We start from the raw sequence: 19829 nt of genomic DNA on the forward strand, positions 1-19829 counted from the left end.
TTAAAGGTTGAACAATAGAGGGGATTATACTATACAGTGAAATGACAACACAGGGAAGCTGTATTAGTGCTGGGGTACTACACAAGAGTGTGATAAGGCACCATCTGAGTGTAACTGTATGTGGATTGTGTCAGTGAGCTCAGGGGAGGTGGAGGGCTTTGAGAACTCCTGATATCCAGTACATTCTATCTGCAATTGAGTCTTTAAATGCCTGGGACATTTTTGTGCAATCTCAAAAATATTGCCCCTCCACTCTTACCAGATCCTCTCTATGATTCATTCATCTTTTTAACCAGTTACCTCCTGGTTTTAGTCTCTGTTTGGATTACCTGCTTTTCTGGGCTTTCTCAGATCTGACCAACCTTGAAAGCCAAAGTGAACAGATGTCCCAATCTTTGTCCTGCCTGTGATGTGCTAAGATCCAAAGATGGATTAGGGAGCCTTGAGTGGTTAGGACATATTGTGGATGGGTGCATCAGTCACTTGAATGGCATTTATGTTTCTCCCATCCAAAGTTGATTTTGATGGTCCCTGGGACATTTATAGGGTGCAGAGTTGGAGACTTGAAGGACAAATCCATATTGGTACCAAGGAAAAGGGGGGCAAATGTTCATTAAACATCAGCTATGAGTCAGGCATTATGCTCGGTGTTTTTCATGTTACTTCATTTAATATTTGGAAGGTCATCTACCATGTGGGTAGCCCTCTCTTGTGAGCCCATTTTCAAGAAAATGAGAAACCCTTCACAATACTGAAGCTGCAATCTAGAATATGCCTAAGGTCTTTCATCAGTGAGGTCTCTCTACAAGTGGATTCTCTTCATGCTGCAGATACGTGGAAGTTATGGACCAAGTTCTGCGTTGTAGAAATTCCCAAGTGGGGCTCAAGGGATGGACATGGGAAGACTCACATTGGCCGTCTCCAGTTTGCAAAGGCACAGCAGTGGCTAGGGTAGGTGAGGCTGGCCTCCATGAGTGCGACAAACTTATCCAGACTGGGAAGCTTTTTCAAGTTGTATGTTGACTTGGCCCGAAGCTTCTTAAGATTTTCTAAGCCATAGCTAGGCAGGGAATGGATCCTGGTTCTTGAAATGTCTCTATAAGGAGAAAATGTAAATAAACCTGATTATTATGGACCTAAAATTTTCTGCTTGGTTAGCAGGCAAAATTGCCGATGTAGTAGTGATATTCTTACACGAGTGAGGAGGGTGATGCCAATTGACCCAACACATCTCAGTCAGATCAATATATAGCTACTAGGACATGTGGTCCCCTAGAGCCCTGGCGCTTGGGTTTGCAGTAGGAAGACTTAGATCAGGGCTCTCTGATTACTGGTTATACACACATCATGCCTGATCTGGGGCTTAACTATAGCCATCTCCCCTTCTATAGTCTGTCTGGAATAGATATCCACTAATTTACATCAATTGAAGAAATGGAAGCCATTTCCTCCCCACTATAAAGCTAGCTACAAAAAATACTTGAGATGAGTGAGGGTGGAATCTGTGGCCAAATTTCAGAAAAGTGTGAGAAGAAACACCATAAGGGTAAGAGGAGTCTGGTGGACAGTAGAGGCACCCTCAGCACAAAGTTGAAATGGCAATAGAGAGTGGTGATTATGAGTATAGCCAGACTATCCTGTGTATGTATCCTGTCCCTCTACCTATTAGATTTGTGATCTTGATAAAGTAATGTCACTTCTCTATTTCTGTTTCCTCAGCCATAAAATAGGAATGGTAATAATCACAGCTGCCTCAAAGGGTTGTTGGGACAATTAAATGAGTTAAAGTACACAGGAAACTTCCTGGCCAATAAACAGCACTTAATAAATTGCAGATATTTTTAGTAAACACCTCTCTGTCTCTCTCTCTGTCTCTCTCTCTGTCTCTCTCTCTGTCTCTCTCTCTGTCTCTCTCTCTGTCTCTCTCTCTGTCTCTCTCTCTGTCTCTCTGTCTCTCTCTCTGTCTCTGTCTCTCTTTGTCTCTCTCTGTCTCTGTCTCTCTTTGTCTCTCTCTGTCTCTGTCTCTCTCTGTCTCTCTGTCTCTGTCTCTCTCTCTCTCTCTCTCTCTCTCTGTCTCTGTCTCGGTCTCTTGGTCTCTCTCGGTCTCTTGGTCTCTCTCGGTCTCTTGGTCTCTCTCGGTCTCTCGGTCGGTGTCTCTGTCTCTCTCTCTCTGTCTCTGTCTCGGTGTCTCTCATACAGTTTTTTTTGCCTTGTAGGAGTCTCTGCTTGGGCAAATTAGCAGAGGTCTACATGGAAGTCCCCAGAAATGCGCATTTTAATCAAGTTTGTGTCCCTGGAGGACTTCTGGTAGCCATACCAGTGACATTGGGTGCCTTTCTGGCAGCATGGTTGGCAGCTGCAACTCTCACAACAACCAAGACCAGCTAGTGGCAGCATGGGGCTCTAAATGGTACCAGCTTAGACCTGTTGGAGCCAGCAGGTTGGCCATGAAGGAGTGATTCTGATGGGGGCAGTAGCACGTGATAATAAGGTCTCAGCACCCTTGGGGACCTTGGATATATGTGGGGAAGGAGAAACTTCTAATGTCTGCATTTCCTGTAAGTAAAAGTAGTGGGCACTCAGAACAATAAACTTGGGGGTATGAAAATGCATTTGTTACCCCATGTGTTCTCAAAGTCTGGTGAAAATGACATTCTCAAAACCTTGTTTTCATTATGTCCTTCATTTCCTTTCCCAAATTCTGTATGCTTCCTGTTGTCCACTGAAACCCACCTCTAATTTCTACCCTATTTGTCATCTCCTTTTCCCAATCAAACTTAAAACAGTTTTTAATAACGGATGTCACTTTTTCCTTACAATGCAACATGGTTTCTACCCAAACCCTAGAGAAACAATACTTTTCAAGGCCACAGTTTCATTCTAACCTTCTTGATTTCTCAATTATATTTCATGTGTAAAACATTCTTCCTGAGACTTTTTCGTGGCATCACATTCTCTTTAATTTTTTCTGATCTCTTCTTTGACTCTGGATTTTGTTATTCTTTCTCTTCTATCTTTTCTTTAAATATTGGAGTTTCTCCAAACTTTGGTACCTTTCGGACAGTATATAACATTCTCAGATATTACTCACTTCTCTGGTTTCAGATACTGGAGATATGCTGATGGCTTCTGAATGTATGTTCCAGTTCAGATCCTACATCTGAACCCAGGTCCAGATAATCAGTTGTCCATCATACCCCACTATGTTGATGACTTTCAAGTATTAAAACCGAATTTACCACCTTCTATTTAAATATGTTCCTCCTTTTGTTTTTCCCTTCTCAGCAAATGACTCCTCCATTTTCCTCTGTTGCTCAAGATGGAAACTGGAAGTTGTCCTTGACTCCCACCTCTTCCTCACTTGGACATTGGGTTTCGTCATCTGAGGCCTGACTTTATATCTGTTTGAAATCCATCTATTCCTCTGGTACCACTTTAGTTTCTGTAGTTTCGGCCTAGACAAAGACAGTAGCCTCATAACTGTTGTGCTTGTGACCATGGCATTCACAAGGGTTCTCCAGAGTAATAGAACTAGTGTAGGATATAAAGAGATAAATAGGAAGAAATTTATTGTGGGAATTGCCTCATGAGGTTATGAAGGCTGGGAAATCCTGTGCTATGCTATCTGTAAGCTGGAGAATTAAGAAAGCTGGAGGTATAGTTGAATCCAAGCTCAAAGGCCTGGGGACCAGGAAGGCCACTGGTCTAAGTTCCAGAATCTGGAGGCCCAAGAACCAGGAGCTCCAATGTCTGAGGTTAGGAGAAGATAGATATTCCAGCTCAAGAAGAAAGCAAGCAAATTTGCCTTTTCTCTGCCTTTTTGTTCCTTTTGGGCCCTAACTGATGGAATGATGCCTACCTACATAGAGGGGGGTGATCTTCCTTACTCAGTCTACTGATTCAAATGCTAATTTCTTCTGGAAACAGTTTCATGGGTAGACTCATAAATGTTTTACTTCTTATCTGGGCATCCCACAGCCCAGTCAAGTTGACAAATAAAATTAACCATCACAACCATCTCTCTCTCGCCAATGCAATCCTTACACTGCAGATTGGCATTAAAAAAAAAACCACCCAGATTATGGCTTCCTTCTTAAAACTCTTCGATGACTCCCCATTGTACTTTGATGAAGTACAAAACATGGATGTGATATGTGGGTCATTTGTCTGGTTTCTCTCCCATCCATTCTGTGTCCTTCTTTATGCTCTACTCTGTATTGCAGGATGGATGGCCTCTGCAGGTTCCATTTCCCAGATACCTTGTCAGTCAGCTTTCAGTTGGGTTTAGCAAATGAAACTGGTGGGAAATTAGAGGGTAAGATGAAGGGTAAAAGTTAAGTGTGTGATTCCATGTGTCATTAGATCTTCTGAGGATCCAGCTTCTACTCATTTGCTCAAGTCCTAGCTTTAGTAGTGGTTACCTACCAATGCTAATATTTGGACTACTTATACTCTGCTTGATATTTAGGCAAATTTACATTTGAGAGCTAATGATTACATATATGTAATACTGATGTATATTTCACTTAGTCCCCTCCTTGTTAGTATTGACAAATTGGATAAACTTGGTATCTGTTACTCAAATTCTTCTGTATGCTTCCTGATTTTTTGCTTGCTTGTTCTATCATTACTGAGAGAAGTGAATTAAAATCTCCAACTATGATTTTGGATTTGTATACTGCTACTTTTAGTTTTGTCATGTTTTGCCTTATATATTTATGAAATACTTCAGGTACATGGAAATTGAAACTTTTTAGATCTTCCTGGTGACTTGCTTTATATCTAGTAATATTTGTCTCCTAAAGCTTTGGATGTTTCTTTGCTAATTGCTCCTTGACCTCCAACTGTTGGAGTACCCATGGGCTCAGAGCCTAGACTTCTTTTCTCTATTTTCACTTAATCTGTGGGTCTAGTCATCTAGTCTTACAGCTTAAACACCATTTATATGTTGATGGATCCCTTATATTTATCTCTAGATTACTCTGCTCTCCTGAACTGCAGACTCTTACGTTCAGCTGCTTCCTTAAAATCTCTTCTTGGATGGGGCGCCTGGGTGGCTCAGTCGGTTAAACCTCCGACTTCAGCTCAGGTCACGATCTCACAGTCTGTGAGTTCGAGCCCCGCATCGGGCTCTGGGCTGATGGCTCAGAGCCTGGAGCCTGCTTCCGATTCTGTGTCTCCCTCTCTCTCTGCCCCTCCCCCGTTCATGCTCTGTCTCTCTCTGTCTCAAAAATAAATAAACATAAAAAAAAAATAAAAAAAAAATCTCTTCTTGGATGGATGTCTAATGGGAAGGCCAAACTTTGGATATTAAAACTGAGCTCCTGATTGTCCCTCCCAAACCTGTTCCACTTATGGCCTTTCCAGTTGGAAAAACTTGTAAGTCATGCTTGGTGCCTCTCTCTCTCACATTCCATATGCAAACCATCAACAGAATATCTTGGCTTTATTTTCCACACATGCCTGGGATTTAACTATTTCTCACAACATTCATTACTATCACCATAAGGTAAAAGTTCTGGCATTCCAAGGTGTCTTCTCTAAATTATCTCCTAAGTATTTTGATTCTTGAGAACTGGGGTCCCTGGAGATAAGAACCTGACCCATAAACCTTCAACCCTGTGCTAAGTCTTCACATTCCACTGGTAGATGATCCAGGTGTCCTGGCCTGCTCTCCACTTATACTTCCTATTGGTCCAGAGCTTCTCAGTATTTTTCTCTGCCCTAGAAAATCTCTTTAGTTTCTGTTTTCAACACAATTGTTCCACTGACCAGTTCTGCTATTGACACTCACTCTGGGCTCTGAGTTCATGTTCTTGTTTCATCTGGCTTTTTCCTCCCCGCTCAAATGTGGAAGAAAGCAAAAACTTCATTTTGTCTAAAATAATTCAAGGCTCCATTCAAGGAATGAGATGAAAGTATAAAAAGTCCTTCAGGAACAATTGAAGCCAGGGCAATCATTACCTGCCATGAACATTTTTCATATTTTTAAAAGCAATAAATATAAAACAGAAAACTATTTTTTCTTAGATATGCACCTCCCTTGAGTTCAGAATATAAAAAATATCACATTAAATGAAGATTTCTGAAACAAACAAACCAAAAAAAACACCCCAAATTATTAGATTCAATGGAATGCCCTCCTCTTATACACTGGGGTAGATTAAAGATGGCTATAAATTCTTTACATTCTTTCCATACAGGGTCTATTTGCTCTTCCCTTGAATTCAGGCTGACCTACAATGTCTTTGGATTGTAATAGCATATGATGAAAGTGTTGCTTTACCAGTTCTAGACCTTGCCTTTAAGAGTGCTGACAGCTCCTATATTGCTCTTAGAGAGCCCTAAGATGCCATGAAAGAACTCTAAATACCCTGAGACTGCTGTGCTGGGAAAAGTCTAAGCTATGTGTAGAGATCCCAGAGAATGAGATGAAATGCTATCTGTGTGTGTGCACGTGTGTGTGTGTGTGTGTGTGTGTGTGTGTGTGTGTGTGTGTAGAGAGAGAGAGAGAGAGCAATAGGAAGGAGGACAAATGCACAAGGCATGTGAGTGAAGGGGACTACTTGGAAATAGATCCCCCAGCCTTACTACCTGACTTGATATCACTTGGATCAGAGATAGGCTACCCACTTTTCTGAAACACTAGATTATGAGCAAGATGGGATGATTATTTTGAGTCAGTAAGTTTCAGAATAGTTTCTATGCCATAATAGGGATCCAAAATAGACTCCCATGGAAGTCTCTGTGATTCTGTCATCTCCATAATTTTTAACAGTTGTAGAGATATTTTTCCTTGAAAGCCATTAAGAGTGCAATAGTATTATATCCCATGGATCTTATGCCTTTCTCACCACTTACTAGCTTTTATTTTATATGCTAGCTATAAAAAATATTTCTTTTATGTTTATTTTTGAGAGACAGAGTGCAAGTAGGGGAGGGGCAGAGAGAGGGAGACACAGAATATGAAGCAGGCTCCAGGCTCTGAGCCATCAGCACAGAGCCCCATGCAGGGCTCTAACCATGAACTGTGAGATCATGACCTGAGCTGAAGTCAGAAGCTTAACCAGCTGAGCCACCCAGGAGCCCCTATATGCTAGCTCTTTGTACTTGGATTTTCTCTCTGCTTCATGGCAGAGGACTCCTTGCATTCTCACCAGTGACTTTCATGTAGTAAGCACCCAGAAAATTGTTGATTTGTTTGAAGATCCACTGAGAAGTGACGCTGAATAAGAATATGGAAAAGGAAGAGCTAGGTCACTCCAGCCAACTGTGTTGTCCCCTGACTTCCAGCAGTTTCAAAGAATCTCCCACCTTGTGTTATCCCTTCTATCATTTCAAACAATATGAAATGATATTTAATACCATGAAATGATATCATGAAAAAAAGTATGTTCATGTATGTTTGTTTTGTCTGCTCAGATTTCAAATGCTCTGAGAGCCAGGATTATTAAGCTACTTACGGGTTATGCACTGTATCTAGCACAGTACTGGGCTCTCAATCTATTCAGAAGATAGTTATCTGATTAGCAGAGATGCTTCATTATTAGTATCATAATGCAAATCAGAGAGTGGAGCAAGTCTTACAGGACAGTCATTCTAAAAGGAGAAGGCTGTTGGGGCACCTGGGTGGCTCAGTTGGTTGAGCATCTGACTTTGGCTCAGGTCATGATCTCACGATTCCTGAGTTCAAGCCCCACATTGGGCTTGCTGCTATCAGCCTGTCAGCACAGAACCCGCTTCATATCCTCTGTCCCCTCTCTCTGCTCCTCTGTTGCTTGTGCTCTCCCCTAAACAAAGAAATATTTAAAAACAATAAAGGGAGAAGGCTGTGGGGCAGACTGAGAGAGGAAATCTGGATTTCAAAGTTGCTCAGCAAAGCGGTGACTGAAAGTATCAAAGGCACCAAGGAAGGGAGCAACCTTGTGCATATAGATGTGTATGATAGATAGATAAATAGATGTGTATGAGAGAAGCAGCAGAATCATGTATTGGGTGGATTGACCTGACTGCAGTCCATTACCTAGGTGTTAGACTGGGAAGCCTGGTTGGGAAGTTTTGGTGCCTTTCTGCCTGCTCAGTTTTCTGGAGCCAGCTCCTTATTACAGCTACGGAATATGTGATCTGTTGTCATAAGTGCTAGGTGGCTTTGCTGCTATGAGGCTAAAATATCTTGTCAGTGACCTGGGATCTGGATCTTCTGGTGGATGTTGAAAGGAGGGAGTGGTTGGTAAGAGACAAATGTAGAGTCACTTATAGTTCAGTAAGGCCAGTCTTCAGGAAAGTGGTTCCTGGGTGATAAGGGAAATAAAAGTCTTTATAGAAGTATTTACTTAAAGCTTGCTGGATACTTGCTGTAGTGAATAAACATGGGACCTGTCAAGACTTTCAAATTTTGGACTGACAGAAAAATGTTTCTGATATCTGCATGGATTAAGAAAAATCCATAGAAATTTATATCAGCAGGAACAAAGATAAGTGGATAGTGTTGAGTGTGGTTTGAGACTTTACTACTAGTATTTCCATTTTTGCTCTGTGTTCCCCTAAAACTTTATCTTTTTCCTGGCTACAATCTTTGTGCATGGATTGGAAATCTATTGTTAGATTTCAATTTCTTTGTAAAAACATTTTCCATGCCTAAGATGTGAATATACAGGGATGGGGGTGGGGTAACAAAATAAGACATTATCAGTTACTCACATCTTCATGGAAGTGGATTATTACGACTATTGGCCAAAGGTGGGCTTAGAGAGAACACAAAGCATGGCAAGTGAGGGGTTTTCAGAATGGTGATTCTGGGTAACCATATTGTGAGGAGTAAAGGGATGGAATTAGATCTCTGAGCCTTGAAAGCCAGGTGGAAGAGTCTAGAATTTATAATGAGCAAAATAATGGCTTACTGAAAGCTGTAGTTTTGTAGGATTAGTCTTGAGAACCTTGAACCTGGAACATAGCAAGTGCTTATAAATACTTGTTAGGTAAACTGGAAGGAGAAAGGACTGAAGGGAGGGAAGGGATGAAGTGGCCATTGCAGAAATTCAGGCATAAGTGCTCTCTTTGCCACACACCGCCACTTCATCTGTTAAAATCACTGTATCACATGACAAAGACTTATTCTGCTCTATTAGCATAGCCTCCTGAGGAAAATTTCTGTAGAGCATATTGTTCTGGGCAGTAACATATCTTCCTTGACCAGAATGAGATACTTAAGGGCAGGCACTGTTTATTTTTAAATTTCTCCATCCCTTACACCTAGCATAGTACCAGATACACAGTAGGTGCTCAAGCAACATCTACAAAATGTAGGACATGTATGACCCAATATACTCAGTGAATAGCTGAGAAGGTTTATTACTGACGTCGTTCCTGGGGCTGGTGAGGTGGACAAGGCGGGGGCATGGCTAGTTGTGGGCTTGTTTTTAATCGTTGTCTTTCAGGCTGGTCTAATGACTGCAGTCTTTCTTTTTTTAAGATGTCACTTCGGTTAACATTTCAGCACATACTATATTTGGCAGTGGCTGTTTCTGAGAATTTAAATCCTGAAAAGTACTAACAGGAGACATAAGGGGATGATGGCTGGCACTGAAGAGATTTAGTAATCCTAAATTGTTTCAACATTGTTAGGATTCCTGATTTTGAGACACAAAGCAAAAAGGGAGACAGCTGTCAGTAATAAGGTGCTGAGTCAGGAGAGGCAGGAGTTAAATTGCACTCTGTGCCCCATTTAATAAAGTGTGTTATAGCCAGTGCCACAAATTTGATTTGAACAATTTCTATTTTTCCCAGCAAAGATGTTATTACAGGTCAATCATTTCCATAAGTGAGAGCACATTTCTGGTGTATACTACACTGACAGATGGCTAGAAGACCTCTCTTTCATGATCCCAGGCGGAATAAAAAGGCAATTTACTATCTATAGGACTGTGGGTACACTGGTAATGGAAGAGAATCGTTCTTATACAAATAACTCAGTGTTTGAATCTGAACTATCAAATGAATCTGAGCTATAGCCAAATCAATTTGATAAACCATCAGAATATGATTGTACTGGCTCCAGCCTACAAAGGCAATGCATTAAATTTTCCCCACAGGAAACAGTTACCCAAGGAAACAGCAATTGCTTGATTGCTTAACACACACACACACACACACACACACACACACACACACACACCCACACAAAACTTGAGTTCAGAATATCAGGTGAAAACTCAGATGGTCAAGACACCAGAGGGGGAAATCAAGGTGCTAGGCTGCTCCTCTGAAACTCAGTGGAGCTTGTCTGTGTGCCCCTGGCTTTTTCCACATCTATTTCTATTTGCGATGGAACAGCTCACCCTTGTACCCTCAGGTGTTCAGAGGTTCCCTGTTTTCATTCAGCTGAAAATTTTTGCCTTCAATAAAGGAGTTATCATTGGTTTGGGGACCCTTTCCTTGGCTCTCTTGGAATCCCTTGCACGTATCTACTGTGAGGACAAAAAACTGAGTCTGTTGGGGAGGAAGACTGACCACAGTTTGCTTGTGGAGGAGGCATCCCAGAGACAGGAAGAAGTTTCCCAATTCCCAGCACTGGTTCTAGTGCAGTGATTTTTGATGTGCTCTCCAGACCAGCAACATCAGCTTCACCTGGCAGGTTATTAGACATGCAGGTTCTTAGGCCAACTCCTGACCTGATGAATCAAACTCTGGGGGTGGGAATCAGCAGTCTAGGGTTTTACAACCATGCCTGGTGATTGTGAGGCATGATCACACTCAGAACCACTTACACCCGAGGTGCTTATAGCTGAGCTCTACTCTGCAAATGCCTTCTTCAAACTTAGCTAAGATTTGGCTCCTCTCCAGGTACAGCCTGATTGTTGATGAAGAGGGCTGGCCCCTTGCCTTAATTCAAACTTTGAAGGGCTGTCTTAATTCCACAGTTCCCCATGGGGAGCTGGGGCTTCTGTTGCAAATGCATTGCAGTTCAACTTCCCTCTTAGCCTGATTGTGTTCTCAGCAAGTCCTTCCCTCATAAACTAATAGCACTCCTCAGTAAACCTCCTGCATGCAAACATCCATATCACAGTCTTATGTGGGGGGAATGGGAATTGGATCCAAGACATAGAGCCGTAGCCTGAGCATCTACTGAGCACTGAGTGATCTGCACAGTCTGTACTCCTCCTGTTCATTAACTCACAGCACCTGAGGTGGGCTAGTTTGCTGTACACGCCTAAACAAGCAACTCTCAGGCCAGGGTTTGGCTGGGGTTGGCCTATCAGTTTGTAGATTAAGAGATGGACTAGGCCATAGAATCCAAGTTCAGCAAGCAGAGGCTGGAAAGACATCTGCAGACAAACCTGAAAACCCCAGAAAGGAGGCTTGATGTTTAGGTGATCAATCCTCTTGCCCCTAAGGGGAGAAGAAGGAGACTAGCAATTATAGGCTGGGCTTTCAGCCATCATCTTGCACATATATCCTCATGCATTGGGGTGAAAGATGTGGGAATGTATTATCACTCTCAACCCTTTTAAGTCATGGCAAGTGCTTCATAATTCCTTTGGATTTTCTATAAATGTTATCCACTTTATTCTGGCCAGATAGGTTCCTGTGGTAAAAGCATTGAAATATGCACTTGTAACTTGAGGACTCTGTGGAGCTGCCTGTGATGGTGACATCCCTCTTCCTGCTGGCATTTGTGGGAGGGCTGGCTGGGGGATTCATGTCTGTGTTCTCCATTAGACACTTGGATGAGACACATGGCACAGTGCCTCAGCCTGGGACTTGCTTATGCACCTGTAGGAGATGCTCTTCTGTGCTATTTGCATTTATCATTTACTGGTGTTCTTAGGCTGGGAGTCTGGTGCTTACAATTATTCCTCCTCTATTTTAGTTCACAGCCTATTGTATAACTTTCAGATGTTTGATTAGACATACTTATGTGCTTTAGACAACATGATATGGTGGGAATACATGGACTGTGAGGCAGAAGACCTAGTTTCCGGTCTAAACTCTGCCAATTACAATAGCAGTGTGATGTTTCATGGGTCTCTTTCAACTTCTGGTTCTGGTTTCCTGGATATTGAGCTCACAGAGGATCCAGTCCAACTTGAATGTTGTCAGCAGAGTGGTTAAGGTGCTATGATTTAATAGTATACTCAGTGCAAACAACATATGGAAACCTATACCATCACAGACACATGCTGCTGTGACAAACAGAGGTGTGTGTTTAGGAACATTCAAAACCCTTAAGACTTTTAGGTAAGTGAAATTGCCAGACTTCTCTGGTGGTGGTCAAAGACATCAACAGCACTTTATATAAGTCTGTTGGTCTCCCAAGTACTTGAAGATGAGGAAACAGTAAGATTACAAATTTTAAGTATGTGGTATATTAAAGCACATGGATGGTATTCCTGGCATTCCCTATTTGTCATGCCCATGAACTACTTGGTACTTCATAACACACATCATGACCTGTCATATTACGATGTATATTATTGTCTGATTCTCTTTGGAGAATATAAGCTTTCTGTGAGGAAGAACTTTCTGTGAGGAAACCAAGGCTTAGAGAGATGAAGGAATGGTTTTAAATCGAAGTAGTCTTCTCTGGCCTCTCTGCTTTCATCACGCCGATACTTTCTTCTTTTGCATATACTGCCCATCTCAAGCCAGCCATACTGAAATAATCATTGAACTTTTTCGAGTAGAGTCCTATATATGGGTCAGACACATGCTCTGTCATGAATAATAACCCTCTGGAGTTTCTGCTCTACCATACGGGCTAGTGCTAGAGAGACACTATATTCCAGCCTGAAGGAGAATATAAGCTTTTGGGTGAAAATTAAAGTGATGATAGATGGGAGGGAGGTAGATAAACACACACATGGGAACTGATATTGACTGTCAAGAGGTTCAGGCTAGTGGCTCTCAAATGCCTAAATTTACCTTAGGCAGGCCACAGAAGGATCACCTAGTAATACTTGAGTTTTTTTTATATGTTTGCTTATTTCTTTGCTCACTATTTTTTCTTGCATATGACTTCTTCCTTCTGGGTTCCTTCCTTCCTACAATACATTTATCAGTAGATGGAGTAGGTCTTGCTTAGAGCCCAGGAAAACACACGTTTTTAAAAAAGCTCTTGGAGATTGGGGTCCCTGCAGCCATAAAGGCTGTCGAAGTCACAGGAGGAAGAATTCACTGTTGACTGAGGTTGTCAGGGAAGAGGTGGCAGTAAGCATGACCCCTGTGGAGGGGCAGGGGCCGATGAGCATATGGGCAGTCCCTCATGGAGAGATTGAGATGAGGAAGCAACACCAGGAGGAGAGGTCCTCATGCTGGGCTATGAGGTACTGGATGAGTCCCAAGAGGTCTGATTTAAGGCAAAGACGATCCAAAAATAAGTGGTGTGTGGGGATCTCTCAGGGGAGGAAACTCCTAGACATTGAAGGTGAGGAAGGAGAACTGTGCTTTCCCTTTCATGGAAGGAATGTATAGCAGAGTCGTTAAGAGTCTATGCTATGAGTCAGACCAGTTTGATGTTAAATGCATGCTCCAAAGTTTCAATGGCTTTGGGTGAGTTAGTGAACCCCTCCAGGGAAGTCAGTTTTTCCTTCTCTAAAATGGGAACAATAGCTCCTCCTGCAGAGGTTTTATAAGGATTAAATTTGAAAATGCATCTTAAGCTTTTAAAACACTGTGGCTTGGTAAGGGCTCATTAAATATTTGTTGTTGTTATTGTTGCTGTTATGTGGATCAGCTTAAATTGTCCCTGTAAGTCTTTGTAGATAACACAAATAAAAATTGCCAGCTCTGTATGGGAAGCTTCTCTGAATTGGAGAAAGTTGACTTCTAAGTTATAAATGTTGATATGTAGCACATGGAAACAGGAGAAGCTACTTACAGAATGACTGGTCCAGAGGCTCCCTGGAAAATATCATTAGGCAATTCTTCCAAATTAATGTTATCACTTAGATTCCTGGGGATGGAGATGAGGAAAGAAGGGAAACACGAAGCCACATAAATATCACTGTTTTAAGAGCCATTTCCCTCTAAATGGCCTGGAAGGATAGTCAGGGCTACTTACAGCTCATCTAGTTGGGTTCCATTGAATGCACAGTTGTGTATTTCTTGAATGCCATTCTTATTCAGCCATCTGAAATAAAAGGCCCATTAAAAAACCAATAATGTTAGATGCAAACAATACAGGGGGTTTCATAATTGGAAGCACTGGGGCAAGGTCAGACATTGCAGGTTATTGGCATAAATAAAATGCCCCCCTTAAAGCTCAGGGACAGGAGTGGGAGGGAGGCTGATTTATCACTATATAACCTATGTGATGCTTGAAATTTGTATAATGAGCATGTATTACTTATTCAGAAAAAAAATGTTGAAAAGGCACACTTAGGCCTAGCACCTGGATCCTGTAAGGTCTTTGCACACATTATTAGTGGGCAGAGACCATGCCATGGGGGGATAAGACAAAGATCTCTGCCATCCTGCAGAACTGAAATCATACCATCATTGGACAAGTGTTTATAAGACAAAGAACATTTTGTATCCCCTTTCTCTAAGATCTTATGTCTCTCACCCATGCTCATCCATAACAGCAGGCCTGGCTGTCATCAAAAAGTGATCTAATTAAGCTGTCAGACAACCTGAACATCTCCTGTGACCCATAGGGACCTGGTTATTGAAGGCTTGTGGAGGTGGCTCTGGGTTAAGCCAGAAAGGAAGAGAAATCAATTACAGAGACTGGGCTGCGGCAGGGCACAGTACTGTGAGTGGGAGCAGGAGGGGGCTTTGAGGTTGTTGGGGGCTGGATGTGGAACAGTCATCCTGAGTGTGCAGAGGACGGTGAGCAGGTCTGCCTGGATAGGGGAGCCCAAGGACACCTTGGGCTGACAACACAGCACTGCTGTGCTCCTGGATGGATCTGAAAACAAAAACAAAATCGAGGTTGGGAGAGCTTAGCCTGAGGAGCCTTTGACCGCCTGCTCTTGATTTGCTGTCAGGTTCTTTTTCCTGTCAGGCTCAGTGGGTTTACAGTGTTTGAAAAACCGAGCCAGAGAGGCTCCTGCATGTTCAGGACTCTATTTCCTGGCCTGCAATGGGTAACTAGAAACACTTAAAATCACAGGACAGCAACAGTATGTTTTTTTCCTTTTTCCTGACAACCAGTATACCTAAAAAAAAAAAAAAAAAAAAAAAAAAAAAAAAAAATCCAGACAGGAACCAGATAAATCTTCTTAAAACATAAGCAACCAATTGGTGAGTTCTGATGGCCAAGAAGTGGCTATACACCCCCACACCCCACTAACCTTGCCACTACCTGCCTATACCCCAGCTCTCCAGCCTCCTGACTGCTTTGTCAACCTGTTCCCAGGTAGTGAATTGCTGGAGCAGCTGCCCCTAACCTGTGGGATGTAGGTCCCTGGGATTTTGGATCAAACACAGGAGATTAGCGAACTTCTTCTGTAAAGGGCCAGGCAGTACATTTTAGGTTTTGTGGGCCAAGAGGCAAAATGGAGGATATTACATAGATGCTTTATACAGGCACTTATAAAGCAATGTCACAAATGTTTCCACTAAATTTAAAATGTAACAACAGAGTAAAAATTTTTTTGTAATAGCGGTCTATTGAAAAGAGTGGATTTCTTGCTTTCTCTCTCTCCCCCCTCCCCACCTCTCCCCCTCCCCCTCTCTTCCCCTCTCCCTTTCTCTCACCCCCTCTCCCCCTCCCTCCCTTTCTCTCTCTCTTTCTCTCTTTTTCTCTTTCTCTTTCTTGCCTGTCTTTTCTTGCCTGTCTTTTCTTGCCTGTCTTCTCTTGCCTGTCTTCTCTTGCCTGTCTTCTCTTGCCTGTCTTCTCTTGCCTGTCTTCTCTTGCCTGTCTTGTCTTCTCTTCTCTTTCACAGGATACCATTTTACTTAACTTACTTTCAATGGTAATGTTCCCTGCAATCAAAATGTTCACTTCTAAAAACTTGTACTAATTTATGGTCCAGGTTTGGCTGACCCTTCATCTAACACAAGGGGTATGTAAATCCAGATGGGCTCCAACTATGTTTCTGAACACAAGATAGTATTTTCTGTACATAAATTTCCTGCAAATAGATGTTGTTATGATTACATATCATAGAGGCTAATTTAGAAGAATTACTGTATTTGAAGTAACCTTTGTCTTTATGGACTTTTCTTAATCAATGGATACCATCATATGGGGAGAGGGGTAGAATTTTTTGATGTCAACAATGGATCTTTACACAAAAACCAAGTGATGCCCAGAACCTCTGCCCTGGGATTTACATGAGGTGGTAGCACTCAGCCACTAACAACGAGAAGCTGACACTTATGAAGTATAACTCTTAGCCTCTTAAGAGAGACAATGATCATTTTAAAGCCTGATGATGATGACGACAAGGACAGTCTGGGCACCGTATTGACTAATGAATAACTGGATCATGGTTTTCTCGAATTTTTACACATAGGTAGCTTTAGTAGAGGCTCAGGAGCTCCAGAAGCAGAAATTGCCCTCAGCCTGAAGAGTGAAGGTGCTGGGGGTGACCTGGCGTATTAAAGCTCCCTGGGGTAGGCAAGAGAGATAGAAACCGGTTGGGGAAGAGAGGAAATGCACATGGAGTGAGCCTTTTCTATGGCTGGGATGTGTGGGAGCTGATAGACCTGTAGCCTCATTTAATTTTTCCCCAAATCTGAGGCCATTCTGCTAGTTGGCCACGGCTAAGTGTTTTCATTCAGACCCTCTGGTTGCAGGGTAGGGGTGGGAAAGGGCTCAGAGGCCTCAACATGGTGGACATTTAATCACTCATTTTCCTCTGAGTCACTAGCCAAGTATTTGATAATCCTTCATTACTGGGTTTGAAAAAAATGTGTGTGTGTAATATTTATATGTATGTTGTATATGTACAATAAAGGTATTTTTAGAACAGGGCCTCAGGATTTTGAAAAATGCCAGTGCATAGAAAATGTTATCAGTCCTCCGTGCCATTTTGCCATGCTTCCTTTTCTGAATATTCGTAGGGGGAGAAAGTGGCCCTGCATCCAGAGGTAGCACCCAAATTAAGAAAAACTGGAGTGTTAAGCTGTGTTGAGTATGAATTTTCTGATTCTATTATCTATGGGTAAGGACCATCTGAGGTCAAGATAAGATCTTGTTCTCACAAAAATGAATTTATCCTTTGGAGATATGTCTGAGAAGTATTGACTCTCAAGAAAGCTCTCCTCTTTGGGAGAGTATGCTCTTCTGTCTTGTGTTCTGGACAAAAATAATGCCTTGCCAAAGGAGAAAACAGTGGAAATATCAGCACACTCCCACTTAATGATACATTTTTATAAAATATTCTGTTAATAGATTTGCCACATGATAACATTAAGTGACTTTGAATCACTAGATTTAAAAATGACACCTGTGTTAAGGCAAGTTTTAAAGAAGCACAGATATCCAGGGACAACTGATGACCTTTATCACTAGGCTCCTTCCATATGTAGGACGGCAGTCCATTCACTGTTGTTTGTGCTCTAACCCGCCAGGCTGATGTTACTAAGGTACTTGCTATTTTCCCCTTTTCCTTCTATCTCCCGTATTCTTTTTTTTTTTTTTTTTTTTTTTTTAATCTTCATATCCTTGATGATTCTGTTTCTTCTGTTTGCTCTTTGCCTGGCTACATCCCACTTATCGTTAAAGCCTATCTTAGACACAACTTCCTTTCTCAGCCACCTTTCCCTCATTAAACTGTTCCTTCAACCCTCACATCACATGCCAGTCAGAATAAATTAATCCTTCTTCAGTCTTAGAATAGTTGCTTTTATTTTGCACACTTTTAGTTCTGTTTATATTTTAATTCATTTATTTTGCTTTCTCCTTCACTCATATTTCCCACACCCCATCAACTCATTCCAATACATGTGTACATAAATTCTGAATATCATCAGTGTATTAAAAGCAAGGCTTAGGTAGGACTCACTAAAAATTTTTGTTGTAATAACATATGCTCTGAATACATGCCTTTGATTTTATTTTTTCCTTCACACTTGCAATTCCTCCACTAGTCTCTTTGAAACCTTTCTGTTGTTCTTTGTAATTAATTTACATCAAATGCTGTGCTTAGCTTTAATCTTCAATATTTCCTCATCTCTGTTTCTTCCCCCTTTCCTTTTTTGTATTGCTGAGTAGTCACTGAATCATGTTGCTGCTTTGAAAATGACTAAAATTCTTTCTTGGCTGGAACATACCTTTTGTACATAATGAAATATTTTGAAGACAAACAGACACACACATTACTATATTTTTTAAAAGTGCGACAATTTGTGAAATGGAAGGATAAAATGCTTTCTTTACAGATGTAATGGCAATTACCAGTTTCCCAAATGCCATTCTGTTAACCTAACTTTCATGGGTCCCACAAACTCTTGGGCAGACTCTAGCACTCTATTTCTTGGCCATTTTGGGGAGTGGGTAAACTGTCACACTGGCTCCTAATACAGGAGATTCCAAAGTAGTCCATCAATGGCGCAGAGTGCATTTAAAAACATTCCCAAAAGTCAGAGGGAGTAACTCAGGCTCATTAAAAAAACATGATTGTTCCAAGAAAATGAGAAGTCGTCTTATGCCCAGCATGGGGTTGAATAGGAGCTGCTTGGCATGGTTATGAGAGAATATCTTTTGAATTCAGCCTCCTTCTTGATCTTTTTCTCTGGGCAACAAAAGCCTTGCCAGGCAATAACTAGCTTTATTGATGCATGAGTTCTTCTGTCCTTCAGAACAGATGTTGCATCACAGGAGACCATCACTCACAGAGCAATTTTAAATACTTGAATCGCACCACAGAATCATAAATTATTAACATGACTCCATGTTGTGATTATGAAATGCAAAGATGGAAATGAGAGAAAAATACTGAACCAGACAGAAATTTAAATGGTGAAATGCCAAAGTTACCTAAACACAAAAGGAGGATCCTGTTAAGAAAAAGATGATTAAATGAAAAACCAAATATTACTCCACTGGAGTTTTTTTCTTTACTTACAAAATCATACTTTCAAAACTCAGCCCCATGAAAGAATTTCTTTCGACTGTGTGGATGTTTATATTATCTTGAATGTCTCTAGAAGAAAGAACAGGTACATTAGGTATTTATGCCAGCTCCACTCAAGTAACCTTCCAGCATTTAATTTCCTTGGCATGATGTGGTCTTTAGTTGAGGCAATGTTTGAACAGTTACTGTTTGGAAAGATGATGAGTTCAAAGTTAGGGAAATAAATGACCTCTAATTTATCTTCAGTATATCCGTTCTTAAAAGTGAAATTGCAGACATGCAGTCTCTTGTCTCTGAACATTTCCTTAGCTAATTTCACTGTGTTAAAGTTCTAGGAGTCTCCTTTATTATCCTTGACTGCTCAGTATGCCAAAGCTACCTTTCACCTCCAAACCAAACTTCTCCATTCCCTATAGTTGGGACTTCATCTTCCTCCTGTCTCAATCCCCCTCTCACAGCCAGTTGACCTCCTTTTCTACCTGGGTCACAGGAAAAATTGTAGCATTGATTTTTCTCTTCCTGAATGAAGGGGTGGGGAAAGTCTTATTTTTTGGTTTGTGTCCCTCATCTTCTCATCAAGCTTGACTGTTGGGTCAGACTTAACAAATAAACTGTATACAGAAGTGGTAAACTGCTTAGAACAATTGAGAAATGTTAAGATTTTCTTTTTCTCTCCCTTTTCCCCTTTGTCCTTAGCTCCTTATACCACTTCCCTACCATTTCCAGATTCTTACAATTTCACTATTGGAAATACACTTGGCACTACACACTTTTTTCCCCCTCTTCTTTAAAAATTCAGATGTC

The 19829-nt window shown here is 41.4% G+C and overlaps 1 protein-coding gene across 3 annotated transcripts in view; it reads right to left on the minus strand.

The window, feature by feature from the left end:
- FSHR (follicle stimulating hormone receptor) overlaps positions 1 to 19829 on the minus strand; it is a 176818-nt gene that overhangs the window by 6885 nt on the left and 150104 nt on the right. For all 3 annotated transcript variants that reach the window (XM_042932231.1, XM_042932232.1, XM_042932230.1), the window contains 4 exons: positions 19017 to 19094; positions 14060 to 14128; positions 13877 to 13951; positions 911 to 1096 (listed from right to left, as the gene is read on the minus strand). In XM_042932231.1, coding sequence (XP_042788165.1) covers positions 911 to 1096; positions 13877 to 13951; positions 14060 to 14128; positions 19017 to 19094 — 408 coding nt within the window. The remainder of the gene's footprint in view (positions 1 to 910; positions 1097 to 13876; positions 13952 to 14059; positions 14129 to 19016; positions 19095 to 19829) is intronic.

The sequence above is a fragment of the Panthera leo genome, chromosome A3 (genome assembly GCF_018350215.1).
Source record: "Panthera leo isolate Ple1 chromosome A3, P.leo_Ple1_pat1.1, whole genome shotgun sequence".
NCBI classification, from domain to species: Eukaryota; Metazoa; Chordata; class Mammalia; order Carnivora; family Felidae; genus Panthera; species Panthera leo.